This window comes from Cebus imitator, unplaced genomic scaffold (assembly GCF_001604975.1).
Source record: "Cebus imitator isolate Cc_AM_T3 unplaced genomic scaffold, Cebus_imitator-1.0 Scaffold80, whole genome shotgun sequence".
Taxonomy (NCBI): domain Eukaryota; kingdom Metazoa; phylum Chordata; class Mammalia; order Primates; family Cebidae; genus Cebus; species Cebus imitator.
In genome coordinates this window covers 2,730,893-2,756,636 of record NW_016107395.1, presented here as the reverse complement: position 1 = coordinate 2,756,636, position 25,744 = coordinate 2,730,893, and the positions used below count along the sequence as shown (strand labels likewise).

At 42.2% G+C, this 25,744-nt stretch overlaps 1 protein-coding gene and 1 pseudogene across 2 annotated transcripts in view; one reads left to right on the top strand and one right to left on the bottom strand.

Moving 5' to 3' along the window:
• The window catches only part of NIM1K (NIM1 serine/threonine protein kinase), a 79,536-nt gene that overhangs the window by 11,350 nt on the left and 42,442 nt on the right, over positions 1–25,744 (bottom strand). For both annotated transcript variants that reach the window (XM_017533161.2, XM_017533162.2), the window contains exon 2: positions 9,663–10,661. In XM_017533161.2, coding sequence (XP_017388650.1) covers positions 9,663–9,954 — 292 coding nt within the window. In that variant the 5' untranslated portion in view covers positions 9,955–10,661. The remainder of the gene's footprint in view (positions 1–9,662; positions 10,662–25,744) is intronic.
• LOC108307720 lies at positions 22,003–23,670 on the top strand (annotated as a pseudogene).

Sequence of the window (25,744 nt, the reverse complement as noted above, 5' to 3'; positions counted from 1 at the left end):
GTCGCCCAGGCTATAGGGCAATGGCATGTAATCTTGGCTCACCGCAACCTCTGCCAGTCTATTTTCAACAGAGCTTCCAGAGTGATCCTGTTAAAGCATAAGCCAGATCATGTCACTCCCCAGTTCCCTCTGATAGCTCCTGTTTCACCCCAGGAAAAGTCAAACTCCTTATTTTGACAAACTTGGTCCTCCACAATTTGTTCCCTGTTACTCTCTGCCCTTTCCCCTCAGCTGAGTCAGGAGTACTGTGGACATCTCCCATCTGGGCACTCTTATGCCTGCTATGCCCTCTGCTTGATGGAGTTCTCCCATGCATAGCCATTTCCCTCATTTCTTTCAGTTTAATTAGCACCTCCTCAGTAAGGCTGTCCTGGCCAACTTATCTAAAAACTGTCATCCTCAATGCTTTCTATCTCCCCTCCTGCTCTGTTCTCTTTCTTATCACTTATCACTACATAACACAATGAATATTTTACACATTTATTTTTGTCTACCTTCTCTCTCACTAGAATGTAAGTTCCATAAAGACAGAGATTGCTGTCTATTTTGTTCACTGCTGTATCACCAGTCCCTAGAATAGTGGCTGTTGCATAGGAGGTACTCAATGAGTGTTTGCTGAGTGAATAATCTCACTGAAGAATCCAGAGTAAGTATGATCATCACAGCGTGCACACAATTTGCACCTGGCTTTTCACTTACTCTCATGCTCCGCTCACCTTCCATGTTAGCACAGAGCCTTCACAACCATGATTTCCCATGGCTATGGAATCTTCTATCCAGCGTATGTGCTTTACTTGACCATTCCTACATCATTGGATCCCATAAGTTATTACTAGTTCTCAACACTATAAATAACATGACAATAAACATTTATTTGGTTATAGTATTTCCAATATATGATTTACTTTTAAGATGAATTCCCCAAAGCCACTAAGTAACCATTTTTAAAGTAAGAAAATACAATTTCAAATTGCTATTTTAATGAATGTATTCAAGAGGAGGGAATCACTTTTACAACCAGTGAGCAGCCGGGTGCAGTGGTGCATACCTTTCCCCCACGCTACTTAGGAAACTGATGCAGGAGGATTGCTTGAGCCCCGAAGCTCTTTTTTTTTTTTTTTTAAAGATGGGTTTTCACCATGATGGCCAGGCTGGTTTTGAACTCCTGACCTCAGGTGATCTACCCACCTCATTCTCCCAAACTGCTAGGATTACAGGCGTGAGCCACCACACTCAGCCTCCCCGAAGTTCTTGAATAGCCTGGACAACCATAGTTGAGACTTAGTCTCTAGAAAAAGCAAAATAAGGCTCAGCACGGGTGGCTCACGCCCGTAATCCCAGCAGTTTGGGAGATCGAGGTGAGTGGATCACGAGATCAAGAGTAAGTTTGAGACCAGCCTGGCCAACATGGTGAAACCCCGTCTCTATTAAACAAACAAACAAAAAAATCAGCAGGGCATGGTGGTTCATGCCTGTAATCCCAGCTACTCGGGAGGCTGAAGCAGAATAATTGCTTGAACCCGGAAGGCGAAGGTTGTAGTAAGCCAAGATCGCAACATTGCATTCCAGCACGGGTGACAGGGCAAGATTCCGTCTCAAAAAAAAAAAAAAAAAAAAAAAAAAAAAAAAAAAAAAAAAAAAAAAAAAAAAAAAAAAAAAAAAAGAACACAACTCTTCAATAGCTTCTTGATACCTAAAAGACAAAATCCAGATATGCAAGAAGATGCCCCATTATCAAGCCTCTGCCTGCATCATCCACCTTGTGTCTTTCACATGATTCTGTGGGTGCACCTCATGCTCTAGCTTTGCTTGAATTACTTTTAAATCTCCACATACTCCCCACACTGGTTCATGCTTCTACGTACTTTACATCCTATCTCTTTCTGGAGCTCTCGTTCCCTTTCCTCCTGTAAAATTGCTCCTCAAATCTCAAGACCCATCACAAGCCTTTCCTGCTCCATAGACCCTTCCCGGATTCACTGGGCACAGGTAAGCACATCCTTGCTGCCTTACTCTAGACAGCACTTGTCAGTTGTTTCCTGTCTGTCTCCATTAAACCGCTCCAAGTTCTTTATCTGGCAAGAAGTCTTTACTCATCCTTGAAAGGTCCAGAACAAAATATCTGCTTACACACATATATACATACATACACACACATACACACACACATATATATATAGGAGGAAGGCCAGTTGTGGTAGCTCACACCTGGAACCCTAGGCTGAGATGGGTAAATTGTTTGAGCCCAGGAGTTCAAGGCAACAATAAGTTTTGATTGTACCACTGCACTCCAGCCTGGGCAACAGGGCAAAAAAAAAGGAAGGAAGGAAGGAAGGAAAGAATGAATGAATTAACAGATAAATAAAGTGGGAGGAAGAAAAGATCCTAGAAACATGAGAGTAGAGTAACGGGAGGAAGAAGTCAGAGGGCAGCAACAGAAAAAAACCGCCCATATCTGCTGCCTCTTCTTTTGTTTGTGACAACAGATGGGACATAAAATGTTCAGAAGCCAAATGTATCATCTCTTATGAGAAATTTCTAATCAGCCTAAAAGGTGGCTCATGATGATTCTCAACCTTCCCTGTCAGCTTGGAGAGCAAGGGAATTCCAAACTGTGAGCTATAAAAATAAACCCCAGCCATCAGGGGCCCATACTGGAGCCTCTCTTCTAGAGATCCAGAGCAGTTGGTGCTTTGTATTTATTTATTTTTTAACTTTTTAGACTACTGTCCTGGGAGCTGCTCCTGGCACTGAAGGTCTCTGTTTTCCTGCGAATCTCCTCTATTAACTTATTCAAACTGTCCTTATATTCCTAGAAAACCTGATGACAATTCTGGGCAAGTTGGTTCGGTGTAGGGGCCATATCTGTACAAACCACTATCAATTGTTTTGCTCCTTTTTGCACATATTGTCCCGAACCAGCGGGTGAGACTGTCTCTTTGACAATAGAGCTACTCCGCAGCAGGTTAGGTGTAGGAGGGCATGTCAATGAGGCCACACAAGGCACCCACCAGCACAGCAGGAAAATGCCATGCTCTCTGAAACTGGGGACAAGTATGAAGTTAATGTTGTAATACAACAGATAAGAAGTCTATGGAACCCAAGAAGTAAGCCAGGATGTAAACACCAATTTTTTTGTTTTTGAGATGGAATCTCACTCTGTTGCCCAGGCTGGAGTGCAGTGGCATGATCTTGGCTCACTGCAACCTCTGCCTCCCGGATTCAAGTGATTCTCCTGCCTCAGCCTCCCAAGTAGCTGGCACTACAAGCGCATGCCACCATGCCTGGCTGCTTTTTGTATTTTTAGTAGAGACGGGGTTTAGCCGTGTTGGCCAGGCTGATCTTGAACTCCTGACCTAGGATGATCCACCACCCTTGGCCCCCCAAAGTGCTGGAATTACAGACATGAGCCACCACACCCAGTTATTCCACCTTTTTTCTTCTGTCCTTTCATATAATATCCTGTCTACAGAATTGGGCACTGTCTTGCTCCTGGCTTGTAGAAACTTCTCGGCTTAGCCAGCTAATGTCTCTATGGCAGATATGTCTGTCTTCTCAGAGAAACTTCTTTGAACCTTTGGCTCTGCTGAGAGAATAGTGGCCCACGTGACTCAAGGGCTACAGCTCACTGACATGGGCATGCCCTTGACTCAGAGGTAGCTCATTGTCAGCTGGTTAGTAATCAAGTGTATTCTTTCTCTTTAAAATTGGAACTGAAACAGAATGAAACATGTGGGATGGAGATGGTCAATAAAGCAGAGAGTTTTTGTAGATGTGGGCCTGGCAACAACCATTTTTGGCCAGGATGTGCCTTCCAATAATTAAGTGTGGAAAACCATTTTGCAGAAAGAGGTACAAAGATAGAGCGGATTCATCAAGGAAAGTAGAAATGAGAAAGCACACAGCACCAGAGAAAGTGAAGATGGAATAAATAACATCTTAACATCTGGCCCTACTTCCCTGCTGTGGGTCCACAGAATTCCCCTGTACTCAATACACCTCCTTCTATGTGAGCTCCTGTAAACAGGTTCTAAACCTTGGGACAGCCTCTTCTGAGCCTTCATTTCCTCATCTGTGAAACATGGGAGGACTAGATGATGTCACTGCTTCCCAAAGTGGAACCTTTAAGACTCATGAGGCTGAAATGATTTTAGCACATGGAAACAGCCTTAAATAGCACTGAATCACAGCTAAAACATGATTCCCACTTCATCTCTCCTTTAATTCTCCTAATTAAGGCAAAGAGAAAGTCTGAGATTGACTGTTAGCATGTTTTAAAAATACTTTCTGTTACTTGGTAATTTTCCTTGTTTTTATTTTTACCATCACCTTCTATTCATAGCAAGTGATACTTTTTTGTTATTGTAATAACATTAAATACTCTTTTGAAATAAGTTTAAGTAAATAGTAAAGTAACAGCAATGACAGCTACCATTTTGAGTGGCTACTATGTCATGTACTTCACATATATTATTGCCAATTTCCCCAACAAATCTAAAAATCATTATCACTGTTTTACAGCTGAGGCAACTGAGGACCAAGGAGATTAATATGCCTGAAGTCAGAAGCCTAATAAGTTAACTGAATGAGTGTTTCAGATAAATTTGTCTGGTCCCCAAGTCCACGCTTTTCCTACTGTTCTATCCTGCTTCCTTTCTATTAGAATCTAACATCTGAACCCACACTCGTATGAAACTGCTCAAAGTTGGCCTTATGCAGTAGCCTTTGCTCAGATGAGCTCTGTGACCCTTCTGCAGCATTGGAAACTCTTTTCTGAATTCCTCTCCTTTTTTGGCTTTATCCAACTTCTCTTGTAACCTTCCAAATCACGTCTTCTGTCTCAATTTTTTGCCTTTCATTATCCTGTTTATCTTTTGTCTTTCACGCTGGTTCTAGGCTGCTGAAAAGCAACATTAGTCCCTATGAGATTTGAGTTACAGATAAATCTACTCTATGAGTTGGGATTCAAAAGCTGCTCTTTCAATCTGGTGCTGTGTGTTAACATTTTTGTTTTTGTTTTTCTTTTTTTGAGACAGTCTCACTCTGTTGCCCAGGCTGGAGTGCAGTAGCATGATCTCAGCTTACCACAACCCCCACCTCCTGGGTTCAAGTGATTCTTCTGTCTCAGCCTTCCAAGTAGCTGGGACTACAACCGTGTGCCACCATGCCCAGCTAATTTTTGTATTTCTAGTAGAGATGGGGTTTCACTATGTTGGCCAGGCTGCTCTCTAACTCCTGACCTAGTGATCCACTTGCCTCAGCATCCCAAAGTGCTGGGATTGCAGGCATGAGCCACTGTACCCAGTTGGCTATAATGTTTCAGTTCATGCTCTCTGACCAAGACAGCTAACTTCTAGGAATCTATGCTGAGAGAAATCATAAATATATGCAAGGAAATATGGAAAAGGGTAATCTCTGTAGCATTCTAATTAACAGCAAAACTTTATAAAGTTTAGCTGACCAAGACAGTTAACTTCTAGGAATGTTTGCTGAGAGAAATCATACATCTATGCAAAGAAGTATGGAAAAGGGTAATCTCTGTAGCACTTTAATTAACAGCGAAACTTTAGAAATGATCCAAATGTTAATCAATAGTAGCTAAGTTAAATAATTTATGCTGCAGCTATATGTGAAACATGTCCTCTTTCAAAGGTGAGAGTATAGATAATAAATAGATATAGATATATAAACATGTATATTGATATTGAAAAATATCTATATTTAATGACATGGAAAAATTATGGTGTTCATGGAGCAACAGTGAATGGTCCCATTAGCGTATTTAAAACTACTCCACATATAAAATGCCAACTAGGATGTAGAACTAGTTATTCAGACGAAAAGAGTTGCTCATCACCCTTCTCCACAGTCCTCCTCAGTGACTGCATCCATTTCCACAATCACCTCGATGCAAACTCTGGTCTGACCTCATGCCCATGCCCATGACTGGAGGATGCAACTGCCCAGTAGACAGCTCCTTCTGGATGTCAGTGTTTTCACTCATTGTTTTTCCTCCCACATCTGCTTTTTCTCCATATTTCCCTATTCCTATTAAAGGCATCACCCTTGTTTTGATTCACACAGTCAACTAAAGCAAGGTCATCGCCTTCTTCCATCCTTCCATCTTCAGTGCTACATCCAATCAGTTACCAACCGTGATGGCTAATTTTATATGTCAACTTAACTGGACCACGTAGTGCCCAGACCTTTGGTTAAACATTATTCTGGGTGTATCTGTGTGGGTGTTTTCTCAGTTGAAGACCTGAATAGAGCAAAAAGGCTGAGTAAATGGGAACTGCTTCTGCCTGACTGCCTTTACCTGGGACATTGGTCTTTTTTGGCCTTCAGACTGAAGCTGGACGTGGCTCTTCTTGGGTCATGAGCCTGTTGGCTTTCAGACTGGAACTTACCCCTGGGCCTCCAGCTTGCTGACTGTGAATCTTGGGGCAGTCTCCATAATTGTGTGAGCCAATTCCTTGTCTCTCTCTCTCTCTCTCTTTTCTATTGGTGCTGTTTCTCTGGAAAACACTGACTAACACGCCAGTCCTCCAGATTCTTCTCTTTGGCGTCACCAGCTTCTCTTTTCTATTTTCACTGCCATCCACCTAGCTCAGGATATTCTTCCTTTGGCTGGACCATCACCATGGATTCTGGATAGCTCCCTGTCTCCTGCATCTCTTGCTCTTCAACCTTCATCCTCACCACTATAGGGTTAATCTTCCAGAAGTCCAATTCTAATAATAAAAATTTTAAAGAGTCGTCATTATGAGAAAAACAATCCAAAATCCTGGACCAGGCTCAGTGGCTCAAACCTGTAATCCCAGCACTTTGGGAGGCCAAGGCGGGCAGATCGCTTGAGGTCAGGAGTTTGAGACCAGAATGGCCAATGTGGTGAAACCCTGTCTCTACTAAAAATACAAAAATTAGCTGGGTGTGGTGGTGCACACCTCTAATCCCAGCTATTCAGGATGCTGAGGCAGGAGAATCTCTTGAACCCGGGAGACAGAGGTTGCAGTGAGCTGAGATCAAGCCACTGCACTCCAGCCTGGGCAACAAGAGTGAAAAACTCTGTTTAAAAAAAAAAAAAAAAAAAAAAAAAAATCCAAAATCCTTGGATAATGTTCAAAGTCCCCTGTGATTCAGTATCAGCTAAGGTTCCCAGCCCTTTACCCTAATCCTACTGTTAGGGTAACTGTACTATATACCATTTCCCCACATGAATGCTTTTGTTCATGTTCTCCTCTAACCCCCAACCCGCCTCTGTCCTATGATCACCGCCTATCCAAAATCTTATCCCCCCTTGAGGTGTAGCTGAAATTCAATCTTCACTTAAAGCTTTCCACAGTATTCCTAAGGTGGAAGAGTCTCTTTCCTTCCTTTAAGCACATAGCTTTCCTCTTCTATGTTTTTCAAATTCTGGTTTGTATTATACTTATTTGTACATGTCTTCTCTTCCCTTGTCCTTGAGGATGAAGGCTGTATCTATTTCATCTTTATATCCCCGAAGGCCTAATATAGTGCTTCTATTGTTCACCTAAATGAATAATAAATGAATACTATCGCAAATGAAATGAAATTTGAAAGTTAAATGTAGCATGAAAACCTGACACAGTATTTCATAATTGATTTTAAAGTACAAATGGTACCTGGATTATCCACTTGTGGCCCACACCAAAGAAAGCACTATTTTAAAAGCTGTCTGCAGTATGTGCAAGTTGCTGTAGGGACGTATTTCTTAGTGCTACATGTCATTAGAATCACCTAGGGCCGGGCATGGTGGCTCGCGCGTGTAATCGCAGCATTTTGGGAGGTTTAGGCAGGTGGATCACGAGGTCAGTCATTCGAGATCAGCCTGGCCAACATGGTGAAACCCCATCTCTACTAAAAATACAAAAAAATAGCCGGATGTGGTGGCGCCCACCTATAATCCCAGCTACTCGGGAGGCTGAGGCAGGAGAATTGCTTGAACCCAGGAGGCAGAGGTTGCAGTGAACCGAGATCTTTCCACTGCACCCCAGCCTGTACAACAGAGTGTGACTCTGTCTCAAAAAAAAAAAAACAAAACCACCTGGAGAGTTTTTAAATACTACCCATGCCCAGTCCCACTCTAGACCAATCACATAAGAAGCCCTGAGGGTGGGTTCTGGGCACTAATTCTCTTTTAAACCTTCCCAGGTAATTCTACTGCGCAGTCAGTTGAAAATTATGGCTGTAGGGGAATGGCAGCCTAACTGATCTCAATTTGTGTATTGGGATGGGCAGGAATGAACTTCTGATAAAGATACTTTAGTTGATCTTTGGTTGTACAAAGGCAAGGCTCATTAAGCAACTGCAAAATAATGCCACTAACTAACATTTGTTGAGCAAGTATTAACCCTTATGATACCCTATGAAGTAAGCACCGTTACTGTCTGCATTTTAGAAATAAAGTATCTAAGGCTCAGACAAGTACTTTAATTTACCCAGATGAGTAAGTAGAGTAGCTAAGATGTGAAGACATGAACCCAGATACACAGGCTTCAGAGCAAGAGTAGAGAAGAAGTGAAACTCTAGTGACGTGGGAGTGTAGGGTGGGTGTGTGGGGGGAGTACATGTATGTACACATGTGTGTGGAGATTTTTCTATGAAGGCCAAGCACAGGGATTGGAGGGGGCATGGGATTCGGGGTTAGAGAACAAAAGGAAGCAAAAGACAACTCTAATAAAAGAAAAGAGAGGCCTTGGAGACATGGTGGCTGGCCAAGTCCAAGCAGAGAAAACGTCAGTCAGGGACTCTCAGGAGATGGTAGAGTCCATGGGTTTTAGGACTTGGTCAGTTATGCCAAGTCGCAAGTGTTCTGTTTCTATCTTGTAAGTCCCTTATGATAATCCCCAGACTTCTGCTAAGTTAGAAGTACCTTGGGGAAGTGCCCACAATGGAGTCGGAGCAGCAGAGGGGTGCTGAGCTCTCCATATGGTTTCTCCTTGAGGAAAAGTGCTGGGCGCTGCTAGTCCAGAATCCCAAAGTGACCGGTAGCCAAGCAAATGTATGGTGAGGGGCCAAACAATGAGAGCAAGGACGGGGTGAAGCAAGGACTGAACAGAAAGGGTCCTGAGATCAAAGCCCTTTTTCTCAAATATGACAGAAGTAGCAGTCTCTGGATGGAAGGAAACTGGACCCTCCTATCGAGAGACAGTGGACATCGGGAGGTCTTCTGTGCCGCTCTGTGCCACACTGTGCCATTGTCACTCAGACACAAATATAAATGGAAGCTATAAATATGGGCCTTGGAGATGAGGTGGCTTGGTTTCAAGCCACACTCCACTTCTCAAACGGCTCACTGGAGAGGATAATTCTTCTCATGTTTGATTGGGTTTCATCTACATGGTATAGGGGAAGGGATGTTGGAGTCAAAAACATCTAAGATTGAACTGCTCAAGACACATTTACCTTCTTTGGATCTCACTTTGTCTATCTGCAAAATGGAAAAAAAATATTGACCTCATAAGGTTACCGTGAAAATTAACTGAGAAGACCACAGAAGGCAGCTGGCATGGGATGTGGCCGTTGCAGGGGCTCCGCTGAGGTCACTTAACTTGCTTCCTTGGCCCTGGCCACCTAACCCTGCTCCTATGCCAGGTCCCAATGCTGCCAGGGATGACCTTTGGGAAGTCAGATCCTACCTTTGGTTAGGGAGTGAATCCCGAGCTTCACTTGGGAGAAGTTTCCACTTCCGATTTCCCCTCGAATTCGGTAGAAGCCTATCCGTTTCCCCAGCGTGATCTCCCTCACCACCTTCTCATCCTGGGACATGTCCTGTGTCAGTTTCTCGAAGGGCGTCAGCTGGCGGGGCTGTCCCTCCTCGCCCTCTTTGCTGCTCTCGGTCTGACAGCCACTTTCTACGCTGTCACGCCGATCCCACCGGGCATAGTGGGGGTTCACCAGGCCACCTCCATTCGTGTACACTGCAGTCATCGTCAATGGGGACTCACGTCTCCATCTCAGCAAAGAGCCACCAATCAAGGACAGGTTTTGCAGGAGCAGAAGAGGTTTAGTGGGTGGGAGATGCCAACTGAGGACAGCAGGTGCCCAGAGTCCAAGAGAGTTTTCCTGAGAGCTGGGCAACCTCCCTGTCAGCTTCAGTGAGAGGAGGGCAGTGAACCTGGTACCCAAGACTGCCCAGCCCAGCCAGTAGCTGCTCACCTCACTCAAGACATATCCCACTTTCCCTCACATTGAACTTGTAAGCTCTAGCTGTACAATTAGGCACATGTTACATACCCACTGCCCTGATGGGACTCCAGGAACTTTCTGGCCACATGTGGAGCCTGATGCTTTGTGGTAGGTGGCTGTGCCCCAGGACAAAGGCTTCTGTTTGCTATTCCCCTTGATGGCCAGAAAATCTTGCACTCTGGTGTGTAAAAGCCCCTGGGAGGCCCCCAGGTCCCTGCTGCTGGAGCTCATTTCTGACCTTCATTGCGTGCTTCTCTTGCTGCCATGTCGCAGAGCCCTGGATACCTATTAATCTGGACCCCAGGAAAGAAGAAACTTGCAAATCAGCCTTCTAGTCACACAGGCAGCCAGAGAAGGATTAAATCCCTGTGATGTCACTTTAGCCGGCCTTTATTTAGATGAGCCTTCCTCTAAGCCGTGAGCTGTCTTGAAAATTTGGCTGGTTCAACCTAAGAACAGAGAGTAAGAAAATTATTAGCCTATGCTAATGTACTGTACAGGATTTGTAATGCTTTGTAAGCACTGATCTAAAAGTACTCCACAAATTTAAGTTATGACTCATGTCAGCGGTAGATGCTTGATTACATGTGATTTAGTAAGAAAAAAAAAGTATATACACACACCCCTCAACCTGTGTTTTAGAAAAGCCCATACAGTCTGTATGTATTTCTAGCAAAACAATTTTTCTATTTCTTGAAGTTTATGAAAATATGCATATTGCCTTGTATTGCTTTAAAACCAAATTTTAAAAATAATATGATAGCAATGATGACAAAGATTCCGGATTACTACTGGTTTTCAAAATTTCTCATAGTTATTCAAATAGTAATATTTTATCTCCTTTACTACTTTATGTTCTCATACAACTTGTCTTATGCTAGTTGTTTCCACTCTTTCTTTCTGTCTCATTCTATGACGAAGGCTGATTTTTCCTCCTACGTTTACTTTTTGAGTTTTTCTGAGCAGGTGTCAGCACCCAGGCCCAGCACCTTATTTTTAAGATGTGGAAAAGGAGGGTTTACAGCATTGCCAGTGATAAGAAGTGCTGCCCAACTATGATGTCTTCTGGATGTTTTTTTTTTTTTTGCACTTTCCAGTAGGAAATACTCTCTTCCTCTCTGAATTCCCGCAGCACTTCTTGCATTTTCCAAAATGTCCCATCTCAATGAAGGTGGGAACTGGGTTTCACTCATATGTATGTCCTGCTGCCCTCCTCTTTCCCTCAAAACAGAGTGTAAGGTTTTACATACAGAAAACGTTTACTGGCCCGGCGTGGTGGGTCATGCCTGTAATCCCAGCACTTTGAAAGGCTGAGGTTGGTGGGTCACAAGGTCAAGAGATCGAGGCCATCCTGGCCAACATGGCGAAATCCCATCTTTACTAAAAATACAAAAATTAGCCAGGCGTGGTGGCAGGCACCTGTAGTCCCAGCTACTCAGGAGGCGGAGGCAAGAAAATCACTTGAATCCGGTAGGCGGATGTTGCAGTGAGCCGAGATCGCAACACTGCACTCCAGCCTAGTGACAGAGTGAGACTTCGTCTCAAAAAAAAAAATAAATGTGTGTTAAACTTGATTTTTGGGCTTGAGCATTCCAAACTGAAAATTTGACTGAAAACATGAGAGAATCCATACTTGGAAGTATGGATTTCTAACTCTGTTCAATAATATCACATTATTACAATTAGTATAAATAAGGTTTCCTAACCCTACACTTAAGGTTAAGTATGGGGTTGCCAAATAAACATACTTAAGGGAAGTAAAGAGGGGGTTGATGCCCAGTACTACTCCTATTTCTGGATAGGGAGAAAAGAATCTAGAAGAAGGATGAAGAACAGAGGCTTAACAGGGGCCAGGTATCAGTAACTAAGCACATCTCTAGGTTAGAGACTGATTAGGATGTTTTCAAAAAAACATTTAAAAAAAATTTTTTAAAACAATTCTCCTGCCTTCAAATATTTCTCATAAATCTTGTCTTTTTCATTTTTTCTAAAGTAAATACACACCTGCCCCGCCCAATTAAATAAATCTGATTACATGGCTGGCATGATATCTAAATATACACAAATTATTAGTGATATCTCATCATGGGAAGGTGGGGGAGGGATCCACCAAACCTCACAGATTCTATTATCACAATTCTAGTGCTCCCGGATGTTTTACCACTAGTTATTTCAAGATAAAAATGGCAATCTCTTAATCATCCAAACAGCTCAAAGCAGTTTTAGCTAATGTTAAATTCATTCTAATCCAGTGATACCTAGAGCAAAGCCTACACCCAGTTTTTTCTGAATTCTTAAGCTGTTTCACTACCTGTTATATCATCATCTCGAAAATGGTTTTGCCATGTTGAATTGACTCCCATAGTCAAAAACAATGTTTTCTTTAAGAATTCAAGTAACCAAAATTGTACATGAATAAAATTATAGGTCATTTTTACAGAACTGGATTAAGAAAAAAAATGTAATACATTTTCTAGTAAAACTTCTAGTAAAAGGGTATTGGATGAATTAATTTTGATTTAATAATTGCCTTACGATCTAAACTAAAAAAAAAAACAAAACAAAACTCTGAAACAATTTTTTAAAAATGTAAGGAAACTGGGGTAAAAGAACATGATGATGAGAGAAAAGAAGCGCATAGAAGCCAGTGACTCTTATCTTTCAGAGGAATATTTCACAATACCGATAGTACTGGGAATTGTTAAAGCACATTCCTCATGTGAACTTAAAGTCAGCAATGGTTCTGCCATTTTGATTATCAGTTGGTATTTCTACAAGTTCAGAATACTTTAAACCTGATTTACTAGACCTGGGAATTTTCAACATGGTCTAATTATTTACTCAAAGACATAGATGTGAAAATTTTAGGCAACCTTCTAAACCTTTTTCACCATGGATGGAACTATAACTTAAAGAATAATACTTAGAAGGATTAATTGGAAATCAGAGTTTGAAATAAAACTTGGACCACTTTGCATACACTCTTCTCACTGACATTTTAGCTACATAATATGTACTTTGAGTATAACATCAAGCTTTAACAAATATTTAAAGACAAAAAAATCATGTCAATACAATACTAAAAGGCTCATTTTTATATTTGTTTTAGATGTTTTAAATAGTTGCAATGGTTAAAAATGATGATTTAAAATGTTGCTTGTAATACAGTTTTGCCTGCTAAATTCTCCACATTTTGTAACCTGTTTTATTTCTTCGGGTGTAAAGCGTTTTTGCTTAGTATTGTGATACTGTATATGTTTTGTCCCAGTTGTATAGTAATGTTTCAGTCCATCATCCAGCTTTGGCTGCTGAAATCATACAGCTGTGAAGACTTGCCTTTGTTTCTGTTAGACTGCTTTTCAGTTCTGTATTGAGTATCTTAAGTACTGTAGAAAAGATGTCACTTCTTCCTTTAAGGCTGTTTTGTAATATATATAAGGACTGGAATTGTGTTTTTAAAGAAAAGCATTCAAGTATGACAATATACTATCTGTGTTTTCACCATTCAAAGTGCTGTTTAGTAGTTGAAACTTAAACTATTTAATGTCATTTAATAAAGTGACCAAAATGTAAAAAAAAAAATAAAATAAAATAAAATAAAAATAAAACAATTCTCCTGCCTCAGCCTCCCGGGTAGCTGGGACTACAGGCGGGCACCACCATGCTCAGGTATTTTTAGTAGAGACGGGGTTTCGCCCTGCTGGCCAGGCTGGTCTCGAACTACTGACCTCGTGATCTGCCTGCGACAGCCTCCCAAAGTGCTGGGATTACAGGCGTGAGCCACTGCATCCAGCCTAAATATATTTTTAAGATAAAATTCCCCTTAGCAAGGTGCAGTGGTGTGCACCTGTAGTCTCAGATACTCGAGAGCCTGAGGTGGGAGGATGGCTTGAGCCCAGGACCTGGAGGTTGCAGTAAGCCAAAATCAAGCCACTGTACTCCAGCCTGGGTGACAAAGCCGGACCCTGTCTCAAAAAAACAAAACCAAACAAACGAAAAAGGTAAAGGTTCTTAATTAAAGTGAGGAAACACACACACACACGCAAATTAAAGTGAGGAAAATCTAAGTCACTAATTCTTCTTCCTTTTCTTTACCCACCTCTACCTGCCAAAGTGCTGGGATTACAGGTATGAACCACAGCACTCAGCAAAAATCACTGATTCTTAATTATCCTGGGGTCACAAGCTCCTTTGAAAGGCTAACAAAACCTATGACCCTATCTTCAGGGAAAAAACAAACAAACAAACAAAAAAACAAAAAAAAAACCTCACCCATACAATTTGCATCCAAATTTAAGATGACATTCTGAAACTCATCTGGTTAAGAATCTCTGTGAAGGTCAAGTGGCACTAGATCTCCCCAGATTTGTGGCAGAAAAACATCGTGCAGCTTATAAGAGACTAGAATGAAGTAGCAATTCTGCAACAAACTTTAGCTTAACCTAAGGAAAAAGAAAACAAAGATTTTCAATAGAATGCAGTGCTTGAGACCAGCCATGATGGCTCACACCTGTAATCCCAGCAATTTGGGAGGCAAAGGCGAGCGAATCACAAGGTCAGGAGTTCGAGACCAACCTGGCCAACATGGTAAAACCCTATCTCTACTAAAAATACAAAAATTAGCCGGGTATGGTGGTGGGCACCTGTATTCCCAGCTACTCGGGAGGCTGAGGCAGGAGAATCGCTTGAACCCAGGAGGCGGAGGTTGCAGTGAGCCAAGACCATGCCATTGAACTCCATCCTGGGCAACAGAGCAACACTCCATCTCACCAAAAAAAAAAAAAAAAAAAAAAAAAACACTTTGTGTTCTAACAGACTCTATGAAGAACTTGCTGGTTCTGTGTCCTCATTACTGTGCTGTCCTTGTCACTGACATACTTGGACCACAACTACATAAGCACCAGGAGGGCACCAGTTGCGGTGGTTCACGCCTGTAATCCCAGCACTTTGGGAGGCCAATGCAAGCAGATCACCTGAGGTCAGGAGTTCAAAACCAGCCTGACCAACATGGTGAAACCCTGTCTACTGAAAATACAAAAAAATTAGACAAGCGTGTAGTGCATGCCTGTAATCCCAGCTACTTGGGAGGCTGAGGCAGGAGAATTGTTTGAACCCGGCAGGCAGAGGTTGTAGTGAGCCAAATTGCTCCATTGTACTCCAGCCTGAGCAACAAGTGTAAAACTCCATCCCAAAAAAAGAAAAAAAGAAAAGAAAAGAAAAGAAAAAAGATTGAGAGGAGATGGCAGCTGAGAAATGTCTATACGTTTTTGGGAGATGGAAAGAAAATTAGTGGTAAGCAACCTGGCAAAGACAGTGAAGAAAACTGCAACCTAAATTCCTACATAAGGTCATGCCAATGAGATTCAACTTTCTGAGTGCTCAAAAATGACTTCAAACTATAAGAAATCAAGTACCTCAAAGGTTGGAGGAATAAAGCAGAATGAAAATCATGGAAATTGTTTGAAGGTAGAGCAGTGAGACCCACCCCCTGCCCCTGCCCCACCCCCTGCACCAGCCTTTCCCTCCTCAAAGATAGGTTGTTATTTTCTCCACCCCACCACTAGCTCAGGAACAGAAGGCACAGAAGAGAGGATTAGCTAAAAGTCTGGGTTGTAGAATCCCTCATTCCCTTCTTCCCCCTGCACTCTGTTTCCAGAATGGAGGAAAACAAGCATATAAACCTCTAGGTTGGCTATTCCTCTTTTGAATAGACTAGCTCAAGAGAAAAGACTTTCTGAAACCTACATTTGAAAGTTCCATCAAAAAACCACCCAGCCATCTACAGCACAATCCTCCAGGTGCCAGTTTCATGCACTCGCAGGTTTCAACCAGGTTTCAGTGCCTTCCACGTAGAATAAATGACTGAATGAATGTTCAATCAAGAAGCATGGAGGTGCCTGAGGAAACTCCAAAATCAAAGAAAGAAACCATGCTCAACCTAAACAACAACCTCTACAACCAAAAGGAACTTGAAGGAAACAGCACCACGAGGAAGCAGAAGACAAAAGATAAGGTATTGAATCCATAAAACCAGAACAAAAGGTAAAAAAAAAAAAAAAAAAAAAAAAAAAAAAAAAAAAAAAAAAAAAAAAAACAAAAAAAAAAAAAAAAAAAAAAAAAAAAAAAAAAAAGTCTGGGCACTGATGGCTCACGCCTGTAATCCCAACACTTTGGGAGGATGAGACGGGTGGATCATGAGGTCAGGAGTTCAAGACCAGCCTGGCCAACATGGTGAAACCCCATCGCTACTAAAAATACAAAAATTAGTCAGGCATGGTGGCAGGTGCCTGTAATCCCAGCTACTCAGGAGGCTGAGGCAGGGAATTACCAGAATGTGGGAGGCAGAGATTGCAGTGAGCCGAGATGGCACCACCATACCCCAGCCTGGGCAACAGAGCAAGACTCTGTCTCAAAAAAACAAACGAAAAAAATTTAAAGACAATTCACACAACAAGAAAGAGCTATCCTGGAAATTAAAGAATTCAATTGAAGAATTGTGAAAGAAAAATCTAGAAGAGATAAGCAATATAGAAGACACAAAACCTGGGTAATCAATTCAGAAAGTCTAACATCTGATTATTAGAATTTCCAGGGAGGGGGGCAAAAAAAAATTTCCACTTACACTGTTTTGCTCCCAGTAAAGCAAAACATATGGTTTCTATTATACCTGAATTGCCAGCAAATCTCAGAAATTAAAAAATAGCATAGTGAGAAAAACTCTGAATTCTCATGACTTCTAATAGAATAAAAAAGTAGAAGGAAAAATCTAAAAGAAAAGATAAATCCTGTTTGGGTGTGTGTATCTATAGGTATTTAAATATTCACTTTTATTTTGCATAATTTTTTTTCCTAGAGATCTTTCTTAGAAATCTAGAAACAGGAGCTCTGAGCACAGGCTGTGGGGTGGCTCTAAACAGCATATGTTTCTGACTACTTTCTAGCAGAGTCCAAAACACCAAGCTTCATCATGTTGAAAACTAAGCAAATAATGAAAGTGATCACATAATTAATTGAAAACGAAATTTCAGATGTAAGTGAGTTTTTGGTTGTTTTTCTTTTGCCTTTTGCCCTTTTGATTTTGACCAATTTTTATGGACATTAATGAGAGCTTAGAAACTCAACCAGACAGAAATATAGAGTCATATCACTGCAGATCAAAGCCTCTGAAGGAGGCAGAATGTTTCTTAATTATTAGCCTGCTGTTGCTATATAGCAATGCATTAAATAAGATCAAAGAAAACAGAGCTTATTTGGTTACTCATTTCCTTGACTTGTAACTCACTGTGAAAATAATATCAATGAAAACCATCTCACCTTTGTTCTCTCTTTCTGAGTTTAACTTACAAAACTTCTGGGCAAGCCTCCCAGGCAACCTCTTCATTGGTTGACAAGGCCAGGATTGGTTTGCTTAAAGGAAAAGCTGGGTTTTCTCTATGTGTGGCAACAAGATTCAGTGACAGCCAGTCCCTAGTTACAATTCTTGTCAGGCAGGTACACCCTCAGGGAGAATAATTAGCAAATTCATCTCATTTGAAAATCTATTTTACCATTTAGAAATCATTTCCACCATCTTAGCTTTTAGCTCCGCTCTTTATTTCTCAACACACAGGTCAAGATTGCCATGAGGTGTAGTGGCGAAATTCCAAAGCAAATAGAAAAGTAGTCAATGTGGGTTGATTCCTGGAACAGCAGTTATGTTCTGTGACACCACCTCTCTCCTACTTGGTCTCAGAGGGAGGCTACTCAGCCCAGGTCTCCCCTGATCCAGTTCACACCCAGCATCCAGGAACAGTCCATCCAGTCTGATGGGTTTCCATCAGCTCTTCCCGTATATACTTCTAACACACTTGAGTTCCCTTTGCCATCGATGCCTCAGACTCAAATGCCTAGGAGGACAGTGCACAAGTTCTATGTCACTGACCTAGTACAATGCCTATGCCTGGCGTGGTGACGCAGCCCTTCCTCAGCTCCAGTCAGGGCAGGCATGCCAGAATGCAGGCTTACTTTTCCCAAGTCTTTTAATTTTTGAAAAGAAACTGGCAATCAAGATTTTTTTGGTGCACTCTCAATTTTTTATTTATTTATTTATTTTTTAATGTAGAGGCAGGGTCTCACTATGTTGCCCAGGCTGGTCTTGAACTCTTGGCCTCAAGAAATTCTTCTGCCTCAGCCTCCCTGTAGCTGTGATTACAGGTACAATTCAACCACCATGTCTGGCAACTCAATTTTTTTTTAATGTTTTATGTTTTTTAGTGTTTTGTTTTGTTTTTTGGTTTTTGTTTGACACAGGATTTCACTCTGTCACCCAAGCTGGAGTACATGGGACAATCACAGCTCACTGCAGACTTGACATCCCAGAGCTCAGGTGATTTTCCCACCTCAGCCTCCCAAGTAACTGGGACTACTGGTACACACCACTATGCCCAGTTAATGCTTGTATTATTTGTAAAGACAGGGTTTCCCCATGTTGCCCAGGCTTGTCTGCAACTCCTGGGCTCAAGTAATCCACCCACCTTGGCCTCCCAAAGTAGCTGGGATTACAGGCATGAGCAACCATGCCCTTCAACTCTCAATTTTTAAAGGATGGATTAAATATTTTTAAAACACTGGCCAAGTGAAACTGAAGTGTCAGGCTGGATTTGGCCTCCAGGTTGGCAATTTATAGGCTCTGCTCTAGGTTTCATGGGAGAATTATCCAAAAGGAAGAGGGGAAGGAACAGTTCATAGGTACATAGTCAAATACATCTGGAACTGCTGCACATTATACTCCTCTTAGATATTTGCATTAGTACCTTTCAGTCTTGTTGTTTTAAAACCATACACATGCAAATAAATGTCTGTTTAACTCGGTGTTCCCCAAGTTTATGTAAGCATCTAATTCATCCTTACTGAATACATTCTTGTCATTGACATTTTTCTTATTATGTTAACCTCAGAGGTGGACAAAGCTATCAAATATCTGTAAGAATTTAGATCCCATCAGGGAAATTATGAAAATAATTCAATATAGAATGAAACAGAAAAGATAGTTTGAGTTTAATCTACCAATGCAGCAGATGAGTAGGGGAGCTACCCATCTGTGGGGTCTGAGATGACACAATAGCTTAATGACCGAGTGTCTCTTAACCTTGGGAGGATTTCATATTAAAAACAGAAATGTGGCTGGACACGGTGGCTCACACCTGTAATCCCAGCACTTTGGGAGGCTGAGGCAGGCAGATCATGAGGTAAAGAGATCAAGACCATCCTGGCCAACATGGTGAAACCCGGTCTCTAGTAACATACAAAAATTAGCTGGGCATGGTGGCACACGCCTGTAGGCCCAGCTACTTGGGAGGCTGAAGCAGGAGAATCATTGAACCCGGGAGGTGGAGGTTGCAGTGTGCTGAGATGGCGCCATTGCACTCCAGCCCGTGTGACACTGCAAGAATCTGTCTCAAAATAAATAAAATAGCATTGAATTAAATGTATTTAAAAGAGCTTAAGGTTCACCCTTGTCTATATTTATTTTTTGGTTTGTTTGTTTTTGAGACAGAGTCTCACTCTGTCTACCAGGCTGGAGTCCAGTGGTGCAATCTCAGCTCACTGTGACCAGGTTCAAGTGATTCTCTTGCCTCAGTCTCCTGAGTTGCTGAGACTACAGGTGCATGCCACCACACCTGGCTGATTTTTGTATCACCATATTGGCCAGGCTGGTCTCAAACTGCTGACCTCATGATCCACCCACCTCAGCCTCCCAAAGTGCTGGGATTACAGGAGTGAGCCACCATGCCTGGGCTCTCTATATGTTTAAATCATTATATTTGTAAGAATTACTGGTATTCTTAAAAGATTTTTGTTATCAAAGTTTTTCAAAAGGAAATTAAACATTTTATAAATGCAATTTAAAATGGTTATAAGGTTTCACCAAGCTTTGAATGGGAGCAAAGACAAATCCTTAAAAATGATTGTCAAATAAAATAATATCTGGTCTTTGCTTTAAAATAATCAGGAGACCAGGCACGGTGGCTCGCACCTGTAATCCCAGCACTTTGGGAGGCCAAGGTGGGCAAATCACATGAAGTCAGGAGTCTGAGACCAGCCTGGCCAACATGGCAATGCCCTGTCTCTACTAAAAATACAAAAATTAGCTGAGTGTGATGGCAGATGCCTGTAATTCCTGCTGCTAGGCAGGCTGATGCAGGAGAATCGCTTGAACTCGGGAGGCGAAGGTTGCAGTGAGCGGAGATCACGCTACTGCACTCCAGCCTGGGTGACAGAGCAAGACTGGGTCAAAATAAAACAAAATAAATAAAATAAATCCCCATCCCCATGTTGGCCAGGCTGGTTTTCAACTCCCCACCTCAGCTGATCTACACACCTTGGCTTCCCAAAGTGCTGGGAATATAGGCATGAGCCACCATGCCCAGCCAACAGAATTTAAATTATGCAAGATTAGCCATGAGCTGGGAATTTTTTCTGCTAGGTGGTGAGTACATGGAGGGTTGTAATGTTCTGTTCCATTTTTGTATATACCTAAAATTATTTCTAATACATTTTTTTAAATAATTGTTAAAATTTGCCACATCAGCTAGGCACAGTGGCTCACACCTGTAATCCCAGCACTTTGGGAGGCTGAGGTGGGCGGATCACCTGAGGCTGGGAGTTTGAGACCAATATGGAGAAACCCCATCTCTACTAAAAATACAAAATTAGCCGGCTGTTGTGGCACATGCCTGTAATCCCAGCTACTTGGGAGGCTGAGGCAGGAGAATTGCTTGAACCTGGGAGGCAGAGGTTGCATTGAGCTGATACCACACCATTGCACTCCCGCCTGGGCAAGAAAAGGGAAACTCCATCTCAAAAAAAAAAAAAAATTGCCACATCAAAAAATATAATATTTGTAATAAAATACTAGGCATTTACAACAGGCAACAGTGCTCATTTGATGCATGCATGATTGACTGACTGAATGAATGACGCATGAGAACTCTGTAAAGTGAGGTGTTGTTTTTCCCTTTTCACAGATACAAAAACCAAAACCAAAACTAAGGCCATCTGGAGTTAAGGCAGTTGCCTTTGATTTCTTGACTGTTAGCTCTATGAAGGTGAAACTGTGTATTTAAGTAAACATTACAACATGTGAAACCATGAACTGCAAACATCTGAGGAAGAGAATGAAGTCACGTCCCAATAGAAACACTGCAGAAACTCAGGTCCTTCCCTGTAAAAATTTAATCTCATTTATAATTCATTTCCAAAACATAAATATTCCCATCTTCTCTGAGGACCTATGCCTGCCTCCAAACAAAAGGAACAGCATTAAGATACTGAATGGAATCATGCATCGAATCATAAGAAGGTGGCCCTGAGCAGCAAAACAAAATGTATTCTTCATCTGCTCAGAAATAACTAATTTAGGAAACGCTGCGGGAACACTCATGCCCATTTGCAGCTTATGGTTTATTTTTAGGGAATTAAAAATATTTGTAAGTCAAAGCAGAAACTGCTCTTTTGCTGCCTTTTAACTTTCTTCAGCTCTAATGTAGTGTGCTAAGAAGCAGAGAACACTTGAGTGACGCCCTTAAGGGATGTTAGAAAAACCTTTTACATTTGAGCAAAACTCAAGAAAATCTGTCATGGTAACAGGCAGCAAGGCTATGGTCATGGGTAAGGAAAAGAGTGTTGTGAAACAAAAGCTCTTACTTTTATAATCATAAAATCTTTAAGTGGATTTGAAACCTTTATTAAGAGCCTCTCATACCTGATAAGTGATCCTTTCACACAGAATAAGCAACCCATTTGGTAATTTTTAAATATTTACCCAGCACTGGGGGCAAGTGAGAGGTGGCAGTTGTTAAGGACAAGAGGGAAATTATTAAGCTTTTTTTTTTTTAAGTGTCACTCTTGCCTTAGAAGAAGGAAAGAAAATAATAGGCAGATTCTCTTACGTCGACCACCTAAGAGTCATACTGTGTGAAGCAATAACCCCTCCTCCTCATTCCCCACTGTCTGCTGGGCAGCCGCAAAGCAGCAACCATGAGTGAGTGCGTCTCCATCACATTGGTCAGGCTGGTGTTCAGGTTGGCAATGCCTGCTGGGAGCCCTACTGCCTGGAACATGGCATACAGCTTAACGGCTAGATGCCAAGTGACAAGACTACTCGGGAGGAGATGACTCAACACCTTCTTCAGTATGACTGGCTCTAGCAAGCTTGTGCCCAAGGCAGTGTTTGTAGACCTGGAACCCACCATAATTGATGAAGTTTGCACTGGCACCTACCACGAGCTTTTCCATCCTGAGCATCTCATCACAGACAAGGAAGATGCTGCCAATAACTATGCCTGAAGGCACTATACCATTGGCCAGGAGATCACTAACCTCGTGTTGGACCAAATTTGTAAACTGGCTGACCAGTGCACAGTTCTCTCGGGCTTCTTGGTTTTCCACAGCTTTCATGTGGGAACTGGTTCTGGGTTCACCTTCCTGCTAGTGAAACAACTTTCGGTTGATTATGGCGAGAAGTCCAAGCTGGAGTTCTAAATTTACTCATTGCCCCAGGTTTCCACAGCTGTAGTGGAGCCCTACAACTCCATCCTCACCACCTACACCCTGGAGCACTCTGACTGTGTCTTCATGGTAGACAATGAGGCCATCTATGACATCTGTCATAGAACCTTGATATAGAATACCCAACATATACTAACCTGAATAGGTTGATAGGTCAAATTGTGTCCTCCACTACTGCTTCCCTGAGATTTGATGGAGCCTTGAACGTTGATCTGACAGAATTCCAGACCAACCTGGTGCCCTATCCCTGTATCCATTTCCCTCTGGACACATATGTCCCATCATCTCTGCTGAGAAAGCCTACCATGAAGCAGCTTCTGTAGCAGAGACTGCCAATGCTTGCTTTGAGCCTGCCAAGCAGATGATGAAAGGTGAGCCTTGCCATGGTAAAGACATGGCTTGCTGCCTTTTGTACCATGGTGACGTGGTTCCCAAAGATGTCAATGCTGCCATTGCCATCATCAAAAGCAAGTGTAGCACCCAGTTTGTGGTTTGGTGCCCCTCTGCCTTCAAGGTTGGCATTAACTACCACCCCTCCCACTGCGGTGACTGGTGGAGTCCTGACCAACATACAGAGAGCTCTGTGCATGCTGACCAATACCATAGTCATTGCTTAGGCCTGGGCTCGCCTGGACCACATGTTTGACTTGATGTAGGCCAAGCGTGCACAGGTGTTCACTGGTATGCAGGTGAGGGAAGGGAGGATGGAGAACTTTCTAAGCCCATGAGGACATGACTGCCCTTGAGAAAGATTACGAGGAGGTTGGTGTGCATTCTGTTAAAGGAGAGGGTGAAGAAGAAGGAGAGAAATACCTAAGTGAAAATGTCACACAGGTGCCACTTTTACAGGGAAGCTTATTCTGTTTTAAACTTTGAAAAGTTGTGGTCTGATCAGTTAATTTGTATGTAGCAACGTATGCTCTTATATACAATTACTTATCTATGCTTTAAAACATGAATGCTTTTACAGACCCAGCTTTAGCTCTCACACCACCACAAATTCTTCATTAGCCCTCATTCTTTGACATAGATAAGAAAATTATATATCTATAAATACAGATAGATAAAGAGAGAAATAGAGTTTCACTCTGTCACTCAGGCTGGACTGCAGTGATGAGAGCATGGTTCACTGCGGCCTCGAACTCCTGGACTCAAGCTATCCTCCCAACTCAGCCTCCTGAGTAGCTAAGACAACAAGCTTGCATCAACATGCCCAGCTAATTTTTGTTTTTTGTAGAGATGGGGTATCACTGTCTCCCAGGCTGGTGTTGAACTCCTGACCTCAAGTGATCCCCCTGCCTCAGTTTCTTAAAGTCCTGGAATTATAGGTCCACAGTACCCAGCCAAGAAAATAATATATTTTTTGATTAGTGTAAAGTGTCATACAAATACAGAGGCTTATGCCTCTTCTAGTAATATTACTATTCCAAGACACACCCATATAAAAGTGCTGGAGTAGCTGCTGGGTGTCAGGACAGGCCATGTGCATATGTATGTAGTGTGCATTTGTACATGCACAAAAAAAGCTCTGGTAAAATGCAGATTGAACTAGTGGGTAACAATTGGGGAGGAAGTGTGTGGTACAGAATTAGGGAGCAGTGAAAATGAGTGTGGTAGGCATTGTTAGTTATCCCTCCTTCATCTGTTCTTTTTGCCATAGCAGTGGTTCTCAGCCTTGATCTGCATGAAGATCACCAGGGAGCATTCAAAAAATGCGGAAGTCTAGGCCCTGCCCCCCTACAAATATTGTGATTTAATTAGTCTGTGGGGTGGGATGTGCCTATTTGTTTGTTTTTAAGTTTTCCAGGTGATTCTGTTGTGCAGCCAAATTTGAAAATGACTGTTCCATAACAGAAGTTGTTTTTTTTGAGACGGAATTTCACTCTTGTTACCCAGGCTGGAGTGCAATGGCGCGATCTTGGCTCACGGCAACCTCTGCCTCCTGGGTTCAAGCCATTCTCCTGCCTCAGCCTCCTGAGTAGCCGGGATTACAGGCACGCGCCACCATGCCCAGCTAATTTTTTGTATTTTTAGTAGAGACGGGGTTTCACCATGTTGACCAGGATGGTCTCAATCTCTTGACCTCGTGATCCACCCGCCTTGGCCTCCCAAAGTGCTGGGATTACAGACGTGAGACACAGAAGTTTTAGCTGGGCACATTGCTATTCAACTGGGGACTGTATTTCCCAGTTTTTGCTTTAGTTTAGTTTGGCCATGTATCTGAGTTCTGGTCATGGAATGTGAGAAGAAGTGATAAATGTGGCCGGGTGTGGTGGCTCACGCCTGTAATCCAAGCTTTGGAGGCCAAGGTGGGCGGATCACCTGAGGTCGGGAGTTCAAGACCAGCCTGACCAACACGGTGAAACCCCGTCTTTAAAAAAAATTTTTTTAAATAAATAAATAAATAAGAAGTGATAACTGTGACTTCCATATTGTGACCTTAAAAAAAAGAAACATGACCTCCCTCCTCTTCCTTCTTCCCATCTTCTTGCTAGCTAGAATGTGGGCACAGTGGGGTAAATGGAGATAGCCACCTTTAATCAAGTTGGAAGCCACGTGCTGAGAATTGCAGAGCCACAGAGAAGGAGCCTACACCTGTCACTGCACAGTCACCAGATCAACCCAGGATTGCTACCTTGTATATTACGACGTGAGAGAAATAAGATTCCATCTTTTTTAAGCCTTTATAGTTTTGAGCTTTGTTATGGCAACCTAATGTTTGTACAAGAGGATTTTCATTTCTTACTCCATTAGTTTCTGGGTTTGAATGTTTTCTAACATGTATAATTAGTTTTATAATTTGAAGTTTATATATGATCAATATTTGTCTATCTATAGGTAAAGACAGAGATATTTCAAAGGAAGTCCTCATTCTTTAAAAAAAAATTAAAAAAAGCCGGGCGCGGTGGCTCAAGCCTGTAATCCCAGCACTTTGGGAGGCCGAGGCGGGTGGATCACGAGGTCAAGAGATCGAGACCATCCT